Source organism: Anopheles moucheti, chromosome 2, assembly GCF_943734755.1.
Source record: "Anopheles moucheti chromosome 2, idAnoMoucSN_F20_07, whole genome shotgun sequence".
In the NCBI taxonomy this organism is placed as follows: domain Eukaryota; kingdom Metazoa; phylum Arthropoda; class Insecta; order Diptera; family Culicidae; genus Anopheles; species Anopheles moucheti.
The window spans coordinates 86,154,987-86,176,725 of record NC_069140.1 but is presented as its reverse complement, the minus strand read 5'-3'; the positions used below and the strand labels follow the sequence as shown (position 1 = coordinate 86,176,725).

The 21,739-nt window shown below is 43.4% G+C and overlaps 2 protein-coding genes and 1 pseudogene across 2 annotated transcripts; all 3 read right to left on the bottom strand.

Annotated features, from left to right (window-relative positions):
• Positions 1-178: 178 nt before the first annotated feature.
• Positions 179-5,734, bottom strand: LOC128299710 (thioester-containing protein 1 allele S3-like). The gene is made up of 12 exons (XM_053035753.1): positions 5,673-5,734; positions 5,393-5,588; positions 4,654-5,332; positions 4,324-4,592; positions 4,172-4,263; positions 3,849-4,104; positions 2,760-2,969; positions 2,242-2,698; positions 1,883-2,182; positions 528-1,816; positions 312-465; positions 179-231 (listed from the first exon to the last, which is right to left on the bottom strand). Exons 1-12 carry the CDS (start codon positions 5,732-5,734, stop codon positions 179-181), a joined length of 4,017 nt encoding a protein of 1,338 aa, XP_052891713.1.
• A 2,065-nt stretch (positions 5,735-7,799) lies between these two features.
• On the bottom strand, positions 7,800-13,398 carry LOC128299702 (thioester-containing protein 1 allele S3-like). The gene is made up of 12 exons (XM_053035740.1): positions 13,337-13,398; positions 13,057-13,252; positions 12,318-12,996; positions 11,988-12,256; positions 11,836-11,927; positions 11,513-11,768; positions 10,393-10,602; positions 9,875-10,331; positions 9,516-9,815; positions 8,161-9,449; positions 7,945-8,098; positions 7,800-7,864 (listed from the first exon to the last, which is right to left on the bottom strand). The coding sequence occupies exons 1-12, from the start codon at positions 13,396-13,398 to the stop codon at positions 7,800-7,802; spliced, it is 4,029 nt and encodes a 1,342-aa protein (XP_052891700.1).
• Positions 13,399-15,469: 2,071 nt separating this feature from the next.
• Positions 15,470-21,006, bottom strand: LOC128299691 (thioester-containing protein 1 allele S3-like; annotated as a pseudogene).
• Positions 21,007-21,739: the final 733 nt, after the last annotated feature.

The following is a 21,739-nucleotide window of genomic DNA, read 5'->3' as shown; positions in this document are numbered from 1 at the left end:
GGAAGGAACATTTTGAGGTCGTCCGTGAAGAGCAGATGACCATTGGGAGCATGGGAGTACACACAGTCATTGACAAATAACAACATTAAGATAAGCCATATCAATCTTGTTTAAGATGTTAATTTCCAAGCATTTTTATAGAATGTTTTATTAACAGTTAATGCAGTGAAACATACAATTATTCTTCATCAGGTTGCTCATCCACTTCGTACATTTCAATGGCATTGTAATCTAAACAGCAAAAGAAATAGATGGTAAACGATAAAATAATGTGTGCCGCAGTGTGAAAACATCATTTCTAATACACTCACTTCTGTCGTAATAACCGTAAGCGACTACGTATGCTGGACGTTTCATAGCCACCTTGCCCCGCCTGTAAGCCGTCACGGTGAAGCAGTTCCGTTCGATGCTCATGTTGTAGTAATACACGACAACGGATGTGCCGCCATACCTAACCTCTATGTTCTGTAAAAGATTGAATTGATTGAATATCATGTTTATCTTCACTTTCATTGAAATCTTCTCACATGTATGGGATTTATGTTAGTCAGTTCTTTCACTGGATTCTGGTCGACTTCGTACCCGCTGGGGAAGGTCACCTCGATCATAACCTTGTGCAAACTTCCATTGGACCAAAACCGATCGAACTTAGCACACACTTCCAACAGTAGCTCGTAGTTGGACCCCGTGTTCTGTTTCTCTAAATCCAGCTTCAGTCGTTTATCAAAATTATTTAGATTTAAACTGTACTCATAAATCACTTGCAGCATTCCGAAACCGATACCGGCAATGTTGATCTCCAGCCATTCAGTGTCTTCCGGTATGTCTCTATTGTTTTGAACGTAGATATCTTCAGGTTTTATGTGGAGATTTTCCGTTATTGTTATTTGTTTGAAGCCATAAATTAAAGCCTTCATACCCTTCAGCTGTATGGCGTAATCGTTTCGCAAGGGAGAGACTTTTTCCGCCAACTTTGTCAGTGCCTTCAGTCCCACGAAGGTGTCTTGAGTGCGCGGGAAGCTTCCGGTAACGTAGCGTTGGTTCACCAACCAGCGCATCACCGGTATACCGTCCACATACTTTTCTGCTAAAACAATGGACAGCAAAGCATAAGCGGTAGTCTCGATGCTATTTTCCGTGTCCAAGTACAGTTTCCCGTCCTTTTTCAAGGGAGTTGCCATTCCCACAAGCTTTTCAAGTGCCATTTTCTTCATGCTGTGCCCATTCAACATCAACGCATATGTCACTATGGACAAATCGTAGGGATGTTCTATGTTTTCCACGTGGCCACTTAAATAGTTTATTGAATTTTGAATCACAACCGCGTGCTTCACTTTGGCGTTCTCATTTTCTAGGAGCGCTATCAGTACGTAAGATGTCAGTGAAATGCCGTTGCGCAAACCACTTAGCATACCTTTGTGAATGACGGACCCGACCTCATCGAACCTTCCCGAGCTGTGTTGTTTGGAAGCAAGCCAATCGTACACCTTCTCGACCATAACCGTATCCACATCGATGTACTTCGACACCATTTGCATTGACTTTGCAACGAAGGCGGTAAGAAACACGCTACCAGTAGCATTTTGATACGCACCAAACGAACCATCTGTCTGATGATAACGCATCTGATTGTGATAGCCTTGGCGCAGCAGATTGGTAGCTTTATGGAGCAGACTCTGATCCTTCGAGCCAATAGCATGCAAGTAATCACGCACAACGATGTTCGGTACAAACTTTACCATATTTTGCTCTCCATTGCCAGACGAAGGTGCAAGCAGATTATCCAAGTTATCAACTACATTGGTATGCAGATCGGCTGAAAACACAAATAAGCAGTTTCGTGAAATGAAAAGGGTACACTATTATTCAAATTTATACTCACGATTGAGACGGAACTCGATTTTTCTAGAACCATTGTCTGCCTGTTTGTTGAAGTCCAAATTCATCAAGATCGTTTGATTGATGTATGAATCAAAGCAGAAGAAAAGAGTTTTCATCTTTGGCTGTACCAAACTTTCTGGCACAACTCGGATCACCTTCTCCAGTGCGTCCGATTCTTGGTTGGTATTAATCGTTGCCTCAATTCGTACCGTCATCTCGCCGAGCTTTCGTGCCTTTACCAGAAATGAGACCGGTACACCAACCTTCGGAGGAACGCTCACGGATTTGGTGTAGCTTAGGTCTGGAAGCAAGACAATGTAGTGTAATCATTCAACGCAACGATAAATCAACGATACTCACCTTCCACAGGACGTCCTACGAACTCCGTCTGATTGGCAACAGTGTACAGTGTCACGTCCGCGATGTACTCTCCTCCAAGATTGTGGAACAGAGTAAACTGTAAAACGACCGCTTCTTCTCGTTTGATAGAGTACGGTAGATTTTCCACGATGTAGAACGATTGAGCCGTTGTTAACTGGACGGGTTCCTTAATGATGCCCAAACCATACTCCGGATGAATCGAGAATCCCGTCAAGTACCAAGACGTCATCATATCTGGGACGGTCTCGATCATCTTATGCGTACCATACTTTCCTAATGTCACATTTTGCCATAGCCACGATTCTGGAAAATGTGTCCGGTACGAGACTGTTTTGGAGATCGCATTGCTCACGATCTGATGCCCAACCCGTGCTGACATATCGTGAGCTTCATTGAACTCGATATCATTCAATGTCTTAACGAACAGTCCCATACTCTACAAAGTGAGCACAAATATGAAGTATGATAATATGTCTCAAACTATTTTTCGAACTTACATGAAACTTGTCAAACTCATTCTCTACGCTCGGACCAATTCCTTTATACACTCGCATGATGTCCTCCCAGAACAAATCTTTGTTCTTGTTGTCGTACATCAAACCTTTGTTGTATGCAACTAATCCAACGTATGATCCTCGTTGTCCGGATAAGCTGAGCTCTATTTGTTGTCCCGGTTTTACTTCCTGTTTGTTTAGGTTTAAACGGATCTGTTGAATGCAGAAGGTGTGTAAATTAAAGCTGGCTTGTTGCGTTTTCGATGAGGCTGACATGATTGTCAATTGTTTGTGTTGGTTTGATGTAAGAATCATTTTTTGATCAATGTTTTGTTTCAACGTTTAATGGAACATCATTGTGTTCTTGAGTAGAGTCTATGTTAGTTGGGTTATTTGTTAGTTGGCACCTTAATAAATCGTGTAGTAACGAAAACTCGTTGTTCTTCTTTCACTCTTTATTGACACTGACGCTACACTCTCCCGCGCTATCAAAACTGTCATATCGTCCCAGGTTGCCAGGCACATGAAATGACAACCAGGGGCTCTCAACACCACAGTTCGGTGACATGCCAACTAAGTAGGTTGCACTTTCCAATTAGTACGATGTAGTTAGCTTGAACTGGAACATATTCCAGATTTATTCGTTGAGTTTTGGACTTCAGTCAATACGATGCGAAGTATTTTCCGCAATCGTTCAAATTTCCATCTAGTCCCTAATCTGTCATGATGGACAACTAAAAAACTGAAACAACTTGTAGCGACCGTCGTAACGGTCAGCGAGACCGACGACCGTGGTGATAGTAGCTGTCACGCCGATGACCATCACACGAAAGACCGTTGTGCCAAGACGCCAACTGTCAGGCGCGGCGGTTCTTAGTAGTGTCTCTTCAATGTGTACGGTGCTAAAAGCTCAACTATCAAGTTCGAGTGATTATCAACCAGCGAGGATAGACTGTACATTGACTGTACATTTTACAGGAATAAAAGCTATGGTTAAAACAAATTTAACAACAAAACAAATAAACAATTGTGACCATTGCGATGATAAGAAGTCCCAACGCTTGACAGAGTACAAGATTTCTGTTTACTTACTTTGTGACGGGGCTCTTCGAAATCGAGGTCCAGAAAGTCAAACATCATCCTGTCGTTCTTGACAGTCGATACTATTATTTTGACCTGCGGAATCATCTTTTCCGAAGCAATGAACCGAAGGGGATATTTGCTTTGTTCGTTCGTTGTAATGAAACCGGAATCGATAATGTTGCCCTTCTTCATTACGTAGTACACGAAAAACGTCATTGGTTCATTGCACGATACCTGGACTTGCACCAAACGATTCAAATGAAGACTGAAAATAGAAGATCACAACATTCTCCATAACAACAACATCCGTGCTCTTACTAAGTTCTGCTTACGTTGATTTCAATTCCAGTTTGATGTACGCATTTGACACCACACCTGTATTTTGAACTGTTTCGTCAAAGTAGAAACCGTCATCGTTTTCAAGCTGTAAAATCAATTTCTGTGCATGAGTATAATTTGTTTAAAGCATCGAATATACACTTACGGTAATAACCATCTCTTGTACGTTGTTCCCTGGGCTTAGCTCCAGTTTGATCAAACCGTTATCGTCAGTAGTGACAGTTTTCTCATATTCGATATCGAGTATGATCACTTTACCGGTGATACCTTTGGCAGGTGTTCCATCGTGGTATCGCAACTGAAGCGCACATTTAAAGGGATGTCCCGGATGGAAGTAAGGAATATCTTTTATCAAATCCACGCGATATTTGTACTTGTACATAGTAATATGAGATCCTTTCGCCACGGAACGATCTAAACCAAATGAACAAGGAAATGATGAGTACATCCAAAACTCTTACAACAAACTCCTTACTTGTATGCTGTTCGATGAAGGTCGTCTTTACAAACACATCTTTTTGATGTTCTTGTTCATCAAAGTGTCCAACGAATCTCAACTCCACCTGCCTCATGCCGTACACTTCGACCTCCTTCTGCTGGTCCAGCATATCATCCTCCAAATACAGCTCCACCTTGGCTAATCCCTTCACTGGTTTGCGAAAATGATAGTTGGCTGCAATTGTCAGATTCAACCCCCGGTGCTCCATCAACGGAGTGCCGGACGGTATCACCTCTATATCAAACGAGGACAACACATACTCCTTTATCTCGAACGTTCTCGATGCGAGCTCTTCTCCGTCCACCTGCACCGAGATTTTCCACATTCCAAACATTGCTGATGGCGCGAGTTGTATATCATTCTCGAACACTCCGGCGTTCAGCTTGCCCGAAGTCCACTCGCGGATCACCTTGTTTTGAGGATCACGCAATGTCACATGAACTGACTTTACACGTGCAGGAGGCTTCAACTCAGTGTCTAGCACTATCACACGAAATTTTACCGTATCGCCCTGTTTGTACACAGGCTTATCGATCTGTATTAAACCCGATATGGATTTACCGAGGTATACCAACGGAACTTCCTGGTGATAGCCAAAGCCACGCTGCCCGTTGATGGTAAGTTTGTAATTTCCAGCTGATAAGTCCGCAGGCATCTGCAAGAGAGTAAACGATCAACTTCCACTCAGTTGTCTGTTGAATCTAGCTCGGCCTACTTTGAAGGTGATCACTTTGTTCATATTCCGCCGCACATCAACCGACTTTGTTGAGTTCAGCACACTTCTGTCATCATTGGATCGGCCTTCCATCCGGATCATCAGGCCTACTTCGCTTATGTTCAACTTAAAGTTACTGATCACAACCGTGTAATCCTGGTTGGCCCGAAAGAATTTGGGGCCCACAACCAGTATTCTGAAACGGAAGCAACACAGGGCATTTATTCACAAATCAATGTTAACTAGCGAACACTGCAATCACTAGAGCCTTGAATCCTACCCATGAGCAGCCCCTATGAAGATTATCACCGTAAGCATACTTGACCTTATGAACTGCCACATGTTGTTCGAGCGTTGTGCGAAGTTGTGTCTGCTGCAGATGGCGTCTAAGATTGTACTAAACCGTGAGCTGCTTGCATCGCTATCATGGAAGCTGTGCCGTTAATGGGGAATTCTCTTAGATCAATCATCATTGATAGCAGTCGACCTGCTACATTAACGGGTGATGATACGCATACATGTTCTATGCTAGAACGCTATCGCAATATTCCAACTTCATTGGTTTTCAAATGCAATTCCACGTTGGCGGTTTAATTGGCGCGGGTTATAACACCTTAGACGCTTCGTCCCCTTTTCCGGAACTGAGAGGAAATTTACTTATGCAGTCGTTTTTGTTTGGTAGCAAAATGAGGATTACTATTCTGACTTCTGAATGTTTACATTTTGTTTTACTTTAAGCAAGAGTATATGGTCACTTTGGCCAAATGTATGAGCAGCGACGGATCAATCCCCATGTGGCCGCGGTCAGACTTTCTCCAGGGGCCCCTCAAGCATAAGTTCCAGCTTCGCTTTTTAAGCCCGGAAGCTCGGTACAGATAATGCTCCGAAATGGAGTCCACTGAGCGGCAAATGCTGGAGAGACAAGAAGTAAAAAAAACATGCGTTCTCCTCTTTTTCTAGTGGATTTATACTTCGGTTTTCGTTTAAGGCAAGGTTCACTGCGAGCATCTGACATTACCAATGCCAATGTTGTGGCTGTTGCCCTCATCAATACTACAGTCGACGCACTGCCTCTCATGCTATCGGTAATCAATCTCGAGTCTGCCACCCGGGCGACAAACCGCCTCAAGCCTTCATCCGCGCCTTCATGTGGTCCTGGTGGCATTCCCGCGATCATTGCATAGCGTTGTTCTACATCAGTCCGGTCTTACTTCTCGTGAAGAGTTTTCGTGATTCACTTGCTGACTACTATTCACAAGAAGGGCTGCAAGGTCATCATCACCATCAACTATCATGGTCCCCATCAACATCGCTCTGCGTCTATTGCAAGGTGGTTTGAGTTGGCCGTTAATGAACCCCTACTAGCATTTGCGCGGAATTACGTCTGCTACTGATATTGAGGCGGCCTTCCACTCGAAACTCGATGTGCTTGGTCTCCCTGAATCCTAATACTGTGGCTGAAGTCATACACCACTGACCGGTCATTTTCCGTAAGGATAGGCCCGTCTACGTCAAGGCCTATTCACGTTTCGTCCGGTGTTCCACAGGGCAATAACGTTGGGCCTTTGTTGTTCCTGCTTTACACCACAGGAACAGCGTGTTCGGTACTACCTGCAGCCAAATGCCTTTTGTAGGTGGTCGACGCGAAAAACTCTCGGATAATACGTGAACATGAGTACGACGTATGGCTGCGACCCTCTTTGAATGATTTCATCTCCTGGTGTAAACACAACGGTTTAACACTTCCAAGCCGCTCACGGAGCCCAACAAATTTCGTTAATGTGATGGGATTGACCATGGATCAGCGAAGATATGTCAAGAATCATATTTACACCAGGCTCTCTTTCGAGGACCAGCTTGACCACGTGGTAGTAATAGTAGGGTGCTTGCATTGGACATCAGAATGACTCGTGATCTCCACGACCCCACTTGCATCAGTACGCTGTACTGCTCGTTCGGCCGTTCCTTGGTTGAGGATGCAAACATTGTATGGTGGCCTACCACAATCCTGTTTCGCGCTTCGTTCCTGGGTTCATGGACTCGACTATTGCACTGTTTAGCGGAAAATCTTCACCGCGCTAGACTGAAGCCGGATTAGTAAATGACTGCTATGCTCATCAATACGAGGAGACGAGAACATCATTTGGCTCTTCCGACCTCTTCGTGAAATCGTGCCGCACCTTCAACGACGCCAGTGCCGCTTCTCAGCCGGAAATTTTGGCTACTGATTTCTGTAGCCGCGTTACTATCCACTGTACGTCTCATCTCGTACCTTACTTTTGCCTTAATTACCTTACTAACCCTTAATTTGGCGTCCAAGGAGTCTATCGGTCCATCGATAATCTCAATAAACAGTTCAACAATTTTAAAGTGCGTTTAAAGAATGTTTTATTATCAGTTAATGCAGTTAAACATACAATTGTTCTTCATCAGGTTGCTCATCCACTTCGTACATTTCAATGGCATTGTAATCTAAACAGCAAAAGAAATAGATGTTAAATGATAAAATAATGTGTGCCGCAGTGTGAAAACATCATTCCTAACACACTCACTTCTGTCGTAATAATCGTAAGCGACTACGTATGCTGGACGTTTCATAGCCACCTTGCCCCGCCTGTAAGCCGTCACGGTGAAGCAGTTCCGTTCGATGCTCATGTTGTAGTAATACACGACAACGGATGTGCCGCCATACCTAACCTCTATGTGCTGTAAAGGATTGAATTGATTGAATATCATGTTTATCTTCACTTTCATTGAAATCTTCTCACATGTATGGGATTTATGTTAGTCAGTTCTTTCACCGGATTCTGGTCGACTTCGTACCCGCTGGGGAAGGTCACCTCGATCATAACCTTGTGCAAACTTCCATTGGACCAAAACCGATCGAACTTAGCACACACTTCCAACTGTAGCTCGTAGTTGGACCTCGTGTACTGTTTCTCTATATCCAGCTTCAGTCGTTTATCAAAATTATTTAGATTTAAACTGTACTCATAAATCACTTGCAGCATTCCGAAACCGATACCGGCAATGTTGATCTCCAGCCATTCAGTGTCTTCCGGTATGTCTCTATTGTTCTGAACGTAGATATCTTCAGGTTTTATGTGGAGATTTTCCGTTATTGTTATTTGTTTGAAGCCATAAATTAAAGGCTTCATACCCTTCAGCTGTATGGCGTAATCGTTTCGCAAGGGAGAGACTTTTTCCGCCAACTTTGTCAGTGCCTTCAGTCCCACGAAGGTGTCTTGAGTGCGCGGGAAGCTTCCGGTAACGTAGCGTTGGTTCACCAACCAGCGCATCACCGGTATACCGTCCACATACTTTTCTGCTAAAACAATGGACAGCAAAGCATAAGCGGTAGTCTCGATGCTATTTGCCGTGTCCAAGTACAGTTTCCCGTCCTTTTTCAAGGGAGTTGCCATTCCCACAAGCTTTTCAAGTGCCATTTTCTTCATGCTGTGCCCATTCAACATCAACGCATATGTCACTATGGACAGATCGTAGGGATGTTCTATGTTTTCCACGTGGCCACTTAAATAGTTTATTGAATTTTGAATCACAACCGCGTGCTTCACTTTGGCGTTCTCATTTTCTAGGAGCGCTATCAGTACGTAAGATGTCAGTGAAATGCCGTTGCGCAAACCACTTAGCATACCTTTGTGAATGACGGAACCGACCTCATTGAACCTTCCCGAGCTGTGTTGTTTGGAAGCAAGCCAATCGTACGCCTTCTCGACCATAACCGTATCCACATCGATGTACTTCGACACCATTTGCATTGTCTTTGCAACGAAGGCGGTAAGAAACACGCTACCAGTAGCATTTTGATACGCACCAAACGAACCATCTGTCTGATGATAACGCATCTGATTGTGATAGCCTTGGCGCAGCAGATTGGTAGCTTTATGGAGCAGACTCTGATCCTTCGAGCCAATAGCATGCAAGTAATCACGCACAACGATGTTCGGTACAAACTTTACCATATTTAGCTCTCCATTGCCAGACGAAGGTGCAAGCAGATTATCCAAGTTATCAACTACATTGGTAGGCAGATCGGCTGAAAACACAAATAAGCAGATGCGTGAAATGAAAAGGATACACTATTATACAAATTTATACTCACGATTGAGACGGAACTCGATTTTTCTAGAACCATTGTCTGCCTGCGAGTTAAAGTCCAAATGCATCAAGAAGGTTCGATTGATGTATGTATCAAAGCAGAAGAAACGAGTTTTTATCTTTGGCTGTACCAAACTTTCTGGCATAACTCGGATCACCTTCTCCAGTGCGTCCGATTCTTGGTTGGTGTTAATCGTTGCCTCAATTCGTACCGTCATCTCGCCGAGCTTTCGTGCCTTTACCAGAAATGAGACCGGTACACCAACCTTCGGAGGAACGCTCACGGATTTGGTGTAGCTTAGGTCTGGAAGCAAGACAATGTAGTGTAATCATTCAACGCAACGATAAATTAACGATACTCACCTTCCACAGGTCGTCCTATGAATTCCGTCTGATTGGCAACATTGTACAGTGTCACGTCCGCGATGTACTCTCCTCCAAGATTGTGGAACAGAGTAAACTGTAAAACGACCGCTTCTTCTCGTTTGATAGAGTACGGTAGATTTTCCACGATGTAGAACGATTGAGCCGTTGTTAACTGGACGGGTTCCTTAATGATGCCCAAACCATACTCCGGATGAATCGAGAATCCCGTCAAGTACCAAGACGTCATCATATCTGGGACGGTCTCGATCATCTTATGCGTACCATACTTTCCTAATGTCACATTTTGCCATAGCCACGATTCTGGAAAATGTGTCCGGTACGAGACTGTTTTGGAGATCGCATTGCTCACGATCTGATGTCCATCCCGTGCTGACATATCGTGAGCTTCATTAAACTCGATATCATCCAATGTCTTAACAAACAGTCCCATACTCTACAAAGTGAGCACAAATATGAAGTATGATAATATGTCTCAAACTATTTTTCGAACTTACATGAAACTTGTCAAACTCATTCTCTACGCTCGGACCAATTCCTTTATACACTCGCATGATGTCCTCCCAGAACAAATCTTTGTTCTTGTTGTCGTACATCAAACCTTTGTTGTATGCAACTAATCCCACGTATGATCCTCGTTGTCCGGATAAGCTGAGCTCTATTTGTTGTCCCGGTTTTACTTCCTGTTTGTTGAGGTTTAAACGGATCTGTTGAATACAGAAGATGTGTAAACTAAAGCTGGCTTGTTGCGTTTTCAATGAGGCTGACATGATTATCAATTGTTTGTGTTGGTTTGTTGTAAGAATCATTTTTTGATCGATGTTTTGTTTCAACGTTTAATGGAACATCATTGTGTTCTTGAGTAGAGTCTATGTTATTTGTTAGTTGGGTTTGTTAGTAGTTAGAGTGATGGGTTATTTGTTAGTTGGCACCTTAATAAATCGTGTAGTAACGAAAACTCGTTGTTCTTCTTTTACTCTTTATTGACACTGACGTTACATTGTCCCGCGCTATCAAAACTGTCATATCGTCCCAGGTTGCCAGGCACATGAAATGACAACCAGGGGCTCTCAACACCACAGTTCGGTGACATGCCAACTAAGTAGGTTGCACTTTCCAATTAGTACGATGTAGTTAGCTTGAACTGGAACATATTCCAGATTTATTCGTTGAGTTTTGGACTTCAGTCAATACGATGCGAAGTATTTTCCGCAATCGTTCAAATTTCCATCTAGTCCCTAATCTGTCATGATGGACAACTAAAAAACTGAAACAACTTGTAGCGACCGTCGTAACGGTCAGCGAGACCGACGACCGTGGTGATAGTAGCTGTCACGCCGATGACCATCACACGAAAGACCGTTGTGCCAAGACGCCAACTGTCAGGCGCGGCGGTTCTTAGTAGTGTCTCTTCAATGTGTACGGTGCTAAAAACTCAACTATCAAGTTCGAGTGATTATCAACCAGCGAGGATAGACTGTACATTAACTGTACATTTTACAGGAATAAAAGCTATGGTTAAAACAAATTTAACAACAAAACAAATAAACAATTGTGACCATTGCGATGATAAGAAGTCCCAACGCTTGACAGAGTACAAGATTTCTGTTTACTTACTTTGTGACGGGGCTCTTCGAAATCGAGGTCCAGAAAGTCAAACATCATCCTGTCGTTCTTGACAGTCGATACTATTATTTTGACCTGCGGAATCATCTTTTCCGAAGCAATGAACCGAAGGGGATATTTGCTTTGTTCGTTCGTTGTAATGAAACCGGAATCGATAATGTTGCCCTTCTTCATTACGTAGTACACGAAAAACGTCATTGGTTCATTGCACGATACCTGGACTTGCACCAAACGATTCAAATGAAGACTGAAAATAGAAGATCACAACATTCTCCATAACAACAACATCTGTGCTCTTACTAAGTTCTGCTTACGTTGATTTCAATTCCAGTTTGATGTACGCATTTGACACCACACCTGTATTTTGAACTGTTTCGTCAAAGTAGAAACCGTCATCGTTTTCAAGCTGTAAAATCAATTTCTGTGCATGAGTATAATTTGTTTAAAGCATCGAATATACACTTACGGTAATAACCATCTCTTGTACGTTGTTCCCTGGGCTTAGCTCCAGTTTGATCAAACCGTTATCGTCACTAGTGACAGTTTTCTCATATTCGATATCGAGTATGATCACTTTACCGGTGATACCTTTGGCAGGTGTTCCATCGTGGTATCGGAAATGAAGCGCACATTTAAAGGGATGTCCCGGATGGAAGTAAGGAATATCTTTTATCAAATCCACGCGATATTTGTACTTGTACATAGTAATATGAGATCCTTTCACCACGGAACGATCTAAACCAAATGAACAAGGAAATGATGAGTACATCCAAAACTCTTACAACAAACTCCTTACTTGTATGCTGTTCGATGAAGGTCGTCTTTACAAACACATCTTTTTGATGTTCTTGTTCATCAAAGTGTCCAACGAATCTCAACTCCACCTGCCTCATGCCGTACACTTCGACCTCCTTCTGCTGGTCCAGCATATCATCCTCCAAATACAGCTCCACCTTGGCTAATCCCTTCACTGGTTTGCGAAAATGATAGTTGGCTGCAATTGTCAGATTCAACCCCCGGTGCTCCATCAACGGAGTGCCGGACGGTATCACCTCTATATCAAACGAGGACAACACATACTCTTTCACCTCGAACGTTCTCGATGCGAGCTCTTCTCCGTCCACCTGTACCGAGATTTTCCACATTCCAAACATTGCTGATGGCGCAAGTTGTAGATCATTCTCGAACACTCCGGCGTTCAGCTTGCCCGAAGTCCACTCGCGGATCACCTTGTTTTGAGGATCACGCAATGTCACATGAACTGACTTTACCCGTGCAGGAGGCTTCAACTCAGTGTCTAGCACTATCACACGAAAATTTACCGTATCGCCCGGTTTGTACACAGGCTTATCGATCTGTATTAAACCCGATATGGATTTACCGAGGTATACCAATGCAACTTCCTTATGAAAGCCAAAGCCACGCTGCCCGTTGATGGTAAGTTTGTAATTTCCAGCTGATAAGTCCGCAGGCATCTGCAAGAGAGTAAACGATCAACTTCCACTCAGTTGTCTGTTGAATCTAGCTCGGCCTACTTTGAAGGTGATCACTTTGTTCATATTCCGCCTCACATCAACCGACTTTGTTGAGTTCAGCACACTACTTCCGTTAATGGTATGACCGTCCATGCGCAGCATCAGGCCTACTTCGCTTATGTTCAACTTAAAGTTACTGATCACAACCGTGTAATCCTGGTTGGCCCGAATGAATTTGGGGCCCACAACCAGTATTCTGAAACGGAAGCACCACAGGGTATTTATTCACAAATCAATGTTAACTAGCGAACACTGCAATCACTAGAGCCTTGAATCCTACCCATGAGCAGCCCCTATGAAGATTATCACCGTAAGCATACTTGACCTTATGAACTGCCACATGTTGTTCGAGCGTTGTACGAAGTTGCGTCTGCTGCAGATGGCGTCTAAGATTGTACTAAACCGTTAGCTGCTTGCATCGCTATCATGGAAGCTGTGCCGTTAATGGGGAATTCTCTTAGATCAATCATCATTGATAGCAGTCGACCTGCTACATTAACGGGTGATGATACGCATACATGTTCTATGCTAGAACGCTATCGCAATATTCCAACTTCATTGGTTTTCAAATGCAATTCCACGTTGGCGGTTTAATTGGCGCGGGTTATAACACCTTAGACGCTTCGTCCCCTTTTCCGGAACTGAGAGCAAATTTACTTATGCAGTCGTTTTTGCTTGGTAGCAAAATGAGGAGACTTCTGAATGTTTACATTTTGTTTTACTTTAAGCAAGAGTATATGGTCACTTTGGCCAAATGTACGGGCAGCGGCGGATCAATCCCCATGTGGCCGCGGTCAGACTTTCTCCAGGGGCCCCTCAAGCATAAGTTCCAGCTTCGCTTTTTAAGCCCGGAAGCTCGGTACAGATAATGCTCCGAAATGGAGTCCACTGAGCGGCAAATGCTGGAGAGACAAGAAGTAAAAAAAACATGCGTTCTCCTCTTTTTCTAATGGATTTATACTTCGTTTTCGTTTAAGGCAAGGTTCACTGCGAGCATCTGACATTACCAATGCCAATGTTGTGGCTGTTGCCCTCATCAATACTACAGTCGACGCGCTGCCTCTCATGCTATCGTTAATCAATCTCGAGTCTGCCACCCGGGCGACAAACCGCCTCAAGCCTTCATCCGCGCCTTCATGTGGTTCTGGTGGCATTCCCGCGATCATTGCATAGCGTTGTTCTACATCAGTTGCCTTGCTTCTCGTGAAGAGTTTTCGTGATTCACTTGCTGACTACTATTCACAAGAAGGGCTGCAAGGTCATCATCACCATCAACTATCATGGTCACCATCAACATCGCTCTGCGTCTATTGCAAGGTGGTTTGAGTTGGCCGTTAATGAACCCCTACTAGCATTTGCGCGGAATTACGTCTGCTACTGATATTGAGGCGGCCTTCCACTCGAAACTCGATGTGCTTGGTCTCCCTGAATCCTAATACTGTGGCTGAAGTCATACAACACTGACCGGTCATTTTCCGTAAGGATAGGCTCGTCTACGTCAAGGCCTATTCACGTTTCGTCCGGTGTTCCACAGGGCAATAACGTTGGGCCTTTGTTGTTCCTGCTTTACACCACAGGAACAGCGTGTTCGGTACTACCTGCAGCCAAATGCCTTTTGTAGGTGGTCGACGCGAAAAACTTTCGGATAATACGTGAACATGAGTACCACGTATGGCTGCGACCCTCTTTGAATGATTTCATCTCCTGGTGTAAACACAACGGTTTAACACTTCCAAGCCGCTCACGGAGCCCAACAAATTTCGTTAATGTGATGGGATTGACCATGGATCAGCGAAGATATGTCAAGAATCATATTTACACCAGGCTCTCTTTCGAGGACCAGCTTGACCACGTGGTAGTAATAGTAGGGTGCTTGCATTGGACATCAGAATGACTCGTGATCTCCACGACCCCACTTGCATCAGTACGCTGTACTGCTCGTTCGGCCGTTCCTTGGTTGAGGATGCAAACATTGTATGGTGGCCTACCACAATCCTGTTTCGCGCTTCGTTCCTGGGTTCATGGACTCGACTATTGCACTGTTTAGCGGAAAATCTTCACCGCGCTAGACTGGGTTTCACGGCTGGATTAGTAAATGACTGCTATGCTCATCAATACGAGGAGACGAGAACATCATTTGGCTCTTCCGACCTCTTCGTGAAATCGTGCCGCACCTTCAACGACGCCAGTGCCGCTTCTCAGCCGGAAATTTTGGCTACTGATTTCTGTAGCCGCGTTACTATCCACTGTACGTCTAAGCTCGTACCTTACTTTTGCCTTAATTACCTTACTAACCCTTAATTTGGCGTCCAAGGAGTCTATCGGTCCATCGATAATCTCAATAAACAGTTCAACAATTTTAAAGTGCGGTTATAGAATGTTTTATTAACAGTTAATGCAGTTAAACATACAATTATTCTTCATCAGGTTGCTCATCCACTTCGTACATTTCAATGGCATTGTAATCTAAACAGCAAAAGAAATAGATGTTAAACGATAAAATAATGTGTGCCGCAGTGTGAAAACATCATTTCTAATACACTCACTTCTGTCGTAATAATCGTAAGCGACTACGTATGCTGGACGTTTCATAGCCACCTTGCCCCGCCTGTAAGCCGTCACGGTGAAGCAGTTCCGTTCGATGCTCATGTTGTAGTAATACACGACAACGGATGTGCCGCCATACCTAACCTCTATGTGCTGTAAAGGATTGAATTGATTGAATATCATGTTTATCTTCACTTTCATTGAAATCTTCTCACATGTATGGGATTTATGTTAGTCAGTTCTTTCACTGGATTCTGGTCGACTTCGTACCCGCTGGGGAAGGTCACCTCGATGAGTGCCATGTTCGAATGAGGAATAAATAATTTCGGAATGAATTTGGCACAAACTTTCAGTCGTAGTTCGTAGTCGGAGCCCGTGTTCTGTTTCTCAAGATCCAGCTGGAAGCCCTTCGCGAAATTCAAAAGATTCAAACTGTACTAATAGATCACTTGCAGCAATCCGATCCCGATTCCGGCAATGTTGATCTCCATCTTCTTCGTGTCCTCCGGTATATCCTCGAAATTAAACGCGTTGAGGTCATGCGAGGTAAAGTGGAAGTATCGCGTAGTCTTCTTAAATTTCAGCTGTATAGTGTAGTTGTTTCGTGAGGGAGAGACTTTTTCCGCCAACTTTGTCAGTGCCTTCAGTCCCACGAAGGTGTCTTGAGTGCGCGGGAAGCTTCCGGTAACGTAGCGTTGGTTCACCAACCAGCGCATCACCGGTATACCGTCCACATACTTTTCCGCCATGACAAAAGACAGCAAAGCATAAGCGGTAGCCTCGATGCTATTTGCCGTGTACCAGTACCGTTCCGTGCCGTTATTCGTGGCAGTAGACTTGTCTAAGAGCTTTTTAAATGCTTTATCTTTCATGCTGTGCCCATTCAACATCAACGCATAGGTCACTAGGGACAAATCGTAGGGATGTTCTATGTATTTCACCTGCCTGCTTAAATAGTTCATTGCCTTTTGAATCACAACCGCGTGCTTCACTTTGGCGTTTTCATTTTCTAGCAGTGCAGTCACCACGTACGATGTCAGTGAAATTCCGTTGCGCAAACCACCTTGCATATCTTTGTACAATACGAAACCGACCTCATCGAACCCACCCGTATAATGCTGCTTTGAGGCAAGCCAATCGTACGCCTTCTCGACCTTAGCTGTGTCAATTTCACTTATGTACTTGGACGCTGCTTGCATCGACTTTGCAACGAAGGCGGTTAGGAACACGCTGCCACCATAATGCCACACACCAAACGAACCGTCAGTCTGACGATAGCGCATCTGATTGTGATAGCCTTCTTGAGACAAATACGTTGCATCATTAATCAGATCCTGATCCTTCGAATCAATAGCATGCAAGTAGCCGAGTACCATTATGTTTGGAACAAAGTTCACCATATTCTCCTCCCCATCACCGGTCGGTTCGTCAAGCAGATAATTCAAGTTATTTAATACAGTTGTAGCCAAATTAGCTGTAATCACAAACAAACATTATATTGGAACGATATTGATTAACTCTTTTCAATTTATACTTACGATTCAGACGGAACTTGATCTTTGTAGAACCACTATTGGCCTGCGAGTTGATGTATAAATTCATCAAGAACGTTTGATTGGTGTATGAATCAAAGCAGAAGAACCGGGTTTCCATCTTTGACTGTACCAAACTTTCTGGCATAACTCGGATCACCTTCTCCAGTGCGTCCGATTCTTGGTTGGTGTTAATCGTTGCCTCAATTCGTACCGTCATCTCGCCGAGCTTTCGTGCCTTTACCAGAAATGAGACCGGTACACCAACCTTCGGAGGAACGCTCACGGATTTGGTGTAGCTTAGGTCTGGAAGCAAGACAATGTAGTGTAATCATTCAACGCAACGATAAATCAACGATATTCACCTTCCACAGGTCGTCCTATGAATTCCGTCTGATTGGCAACATTGTACAGTGTCACGTCCGCGATGTACTCTCCTCCAAGATTGTGGAACAGAGTAAACTGTAAAACGACCGCTTCTTCTCGTTTGATAGAGTACGGTAGATTTTCCACGATGTAGAACGATTGAGCCGTTGTTAACTGGACGGGTTCCTTAATGATGCCCAAACCATACTCCGGATGAATCGAGAATCCCGTCAAGTACCAAGACGTCATCATATCTGGGACGGTCTCGATCATCTTATGCGTACCATACTTTCCTAATGTCACATTTTGCCATAGCCACGATTCTGGAAAATGTGTCCGGTACGAGACTGTTTTGGAGATCGCATTGCTCACGATCTGATGTCCATCCCGTGCTGACATATCGTGAGCTTCATTAAACTCGATATCATCCAATGTCTTAACAAACAGTCCCATACTCTACAAAGTGAGCACAAATATGAAGTATGATAATATGTCTCAAACTATTTTTCGAACTTACATGAAACTTGTCAAACTCATTCTCTACGCTCGGACCAATTCCTTTATACACTCGCATGATGTCCTCCCAGAACAAATCTTTGTTCTTGTTGTCGTACATCAAACCTTTGTTGTATGCAACTAATCCCACGTATGATCCTCGTTGTCCGGATAAGCTGAGCTCTATTTGTTGTCCCGGTTTTACTTCCTGTTTGTTGAGGTTTAAACGGATCTGTTGAATACAGAAGATGTGTAAACTAAAGCTGGCTTGTTGCGTTTTCAATGAGGCTGACATGATTATCAATTGTTTGTGTTGGTTTGAAGTAAGAATCATTTTTTGATCGATGTTTTGTTTCAACGTTTAATGGAACATCATTGTGTTCTTGAGTAGAGTCTATGTTATTTGTTAGTTGGGTTTGTTAGTAGTTAGAGTGATGGGTTATTTGTTAGTTGGCACCTTAATAAATCGTGTAGTAACGAAAACTCGTTGTTCTTCTTTCACTCTTTATTGACACTGACGTTACATTGTCCCGCGCTATCAAAACTGTCATATCGTCCCAGGTTGCCAGGCACATTAAATGACAACCAGGGGCTCTCAACACCACAGTTCGGTGACTTGCCAACTAAGTAGGTTGCACTTTCCAATTAGTACGATATAGTTTGCTTGAACTGGAACATATTCCAGATTTATTCGTTGAGTTTTTGACTTCAGTCAATACGATGCGAAGTATTTTCCATCTAGTCCCTAATCTGTCATGATGGACAACTAAAAAACTGAAACAACTTGTAGCGACCGTCGTAACGGTCAGCGAGACCGACGACCGTGGTGATAGTAGCTGTCACGCCGATGACCATCACACGAAAGACCGTTGTGCCAAGACGCCAACTGTCAGGCGCGGCGGTTCTTAGTAGTGTCTCTTCAATGTGTACGGTGCTAAAAGCTCAACTATCAAGTTCGAGTGATTATCAACCAGCGAGGATAGACTGTACATTGACTGTACATTTTACAGGAATAAAAGCTATGGTTAAAACAAATTTAACAACAAAACAAATAAACAATTGTGACAATTGCGATGATAAGAAGTCCCAACGCTTGACAGAGTACAAGATTTCTGTTTACTTACTTTGTTACGGGGCTCTTCGAAATCGAGGTCCAGAAAGTCAAACATCATTCTGTCGTTCTTTACAGTCGCTATTATTATTTTGACCTGCGGAATCATCTTTTCCGAAGCAATGAACCGAAGGGGATATTTGTTTTGTTCGTTCGTTGTAATGAAACCGGAATCGATAATGTTGCCCTTCTTCATTACGTAGTACACGAAAAACGTCATTGGTTCATTGCACGATACCTGGACTTGCACCAAACGATTCAAATGAAGACGGAAAATAGAAGATCACAATATTCTCCATAACTACAACATCCGTGCTCTTACTAAGTTCTGCTTACGTTGATTTCAATTCCAGTTTGATGTACGCATTTGACACCACACCTGTATTTTGAACTGTTTCGTCAAAGTAGAAACCGTCATCGTTTTCAAGCTGTAAAATCAATTTCTGTGCATGAGTATAATTTGTTTAAAGCATCGAAAATACACTTACGGTAATAACCATCTCTTGTACGTTGTTCCCTGGGCTTAGCTCCAGTTTGATCAAACCGTTATCGTCACTAGTGACAGTTTTCTCATATTCGATATCGAGTATGATCACTTTACCGGTGATACCTTTGGCAGGTGTTCCATCGTGGTATCGGAAATGAAGCGCACATTTAAAGGGATGTCCCGGATGGAAGTAAGGAATATCTTTTATCAAATCCACGCGATATTTGTACTTGTACATAGTAATATGAGATCCTTTCACCACGGAACGATCTAAACCAAATGAACAAGGAAATGATGAGTACATCCAAAACTCTTACAACAAACTCCTTACTTGTATGCTGTTCGATGAAGGTCGTCTTTACAAACACATCTTTTTGATGTTCTTGTTCATCAAAGTGTCCAACGAATCTCAACTCCACCTGCCTCATGCCGTACACTTCGACCTCCTTCTGCTGGTCCAGCATATCATCCTCCAAATACAGCTCCACCTTGGCTAATCCCTTCACTGGTTTGCGAAAATGATAGTTGGCTGCAATTGTCAGATTCAACCCCCGGTGCTCCATCAACGGAGTGCCGGACGGTATCACCTCTATATCAAACGAGGACAACACATACTCTTTCACCTCGAACGTTCTCGATGCGAGCTCTTCTCCGTCCACCTGTACCGAGATTTTCCACATTCCAAACATTGCTGATGGCGCAAGTTGTAGATCATTCTCGAACACTCCGGCGTTCAGCTTGACGGAAGTCCACTCGCAGATCACCTTGTTTTGAGGATCACGCAATGTCACATGAACTGACTTTACCCGTGCAGGAGGCTTCAACTCAGTGTCTAGCACTATCACACGAAAATTTACCGTATCGCCCGGTTTGTACACAGGCTTATCGATCTGTATTAAACCCGATATGGATTTACCGAGGTATACCAACGGAACTTCCTGGTGATAGCCAAAGCCACGCTGCCCGTTGATGGTAAGTTTGTAATTTCCAGCTGATAAGTCCGCAGGCATCTGCAAGAGAGTAAACGATCAACTTCCACTCAGTTGTCTGTTGAATCTAGCTCGGCCTACTTTGAAGGTGATCACTTTGTTCATATTCCGCCTCACATCAACCGACTTTGTTGAGTTCAGCACACTACTTCCGTTAATGGTATGACCGTCCATGCGCAGCATCAGGCCTACTTCGCTTATGTTCAACTTAAAGTTACTGATCACAACCGTGTAATCCTGGTTGGCCCGAATGAATTTGGGGCCCACAACCAGTATTCTGAAACGGAAGCACCACAGGGCATTTATTCACAAACCAATGTTAAGTAGCGAACACTGCAATCACTAGAGCCTTGAATCCTACCCATGAGCAGCCCCTATGAAGATTATCACCGTAAGCATACTTGACCTTACGAACTGCCACATGTTGTTCGAGCGTTGTGCGAAGTTGCGTCTGCTTCAGATGGCGTCTAAGATTGAACTGAATCATGGACATAATCAAAGATTCGCCACACTGAATGATGGGATGAACCATACATACCAATATTTGTCGCTGTGCTCTTAATGGGGCATTCCTATCGCCAAATTGCCACTGATAACAGTGAAAGAAGTAAACAGTTTCTATGCTAGAAGACTAACGTAATATTTCAACTTCATTGTCTTCTAACGCAATGCAACGTTGGCGGCGTGATTGGCACAGGTTACTGAGCTTTAGGCGCAACTTGCCCTTATCAGCAAAGATTATATTTAGTTCTGAAGCAAGCAAAATATTGTTTAAAGTTGATTGTTTATTTGATGTTTATTGTGTTTTTGTTTGGTTGCAAATTATATGTTACAGTTCTGAATTCTGAATGTTTACAGTTTGTTTTACTTTAAGCAAAAGTGTATGATCACTTGAACCAAATGTATTACCACACATTTGGCCTTAGCACTGACACATAATCGCTTGTTTCGCTGTCTGCGCCTTAATTTCTTTTAAAGTTGCTATGCATACAGATGTTAACCTCTTGGTATGCCTCAACCTTTTGCTCGAACCGGCTTGGATGCGCTTGTTTGTAACATTTTCGTTAAAGCGTCATTCCGTTAAATTGTCGCTTGGAGTAAGTCCAAGTTATTGTTTTTTCTCAGTATTTTTTATCGTTAACCATCTAGTTGGGTC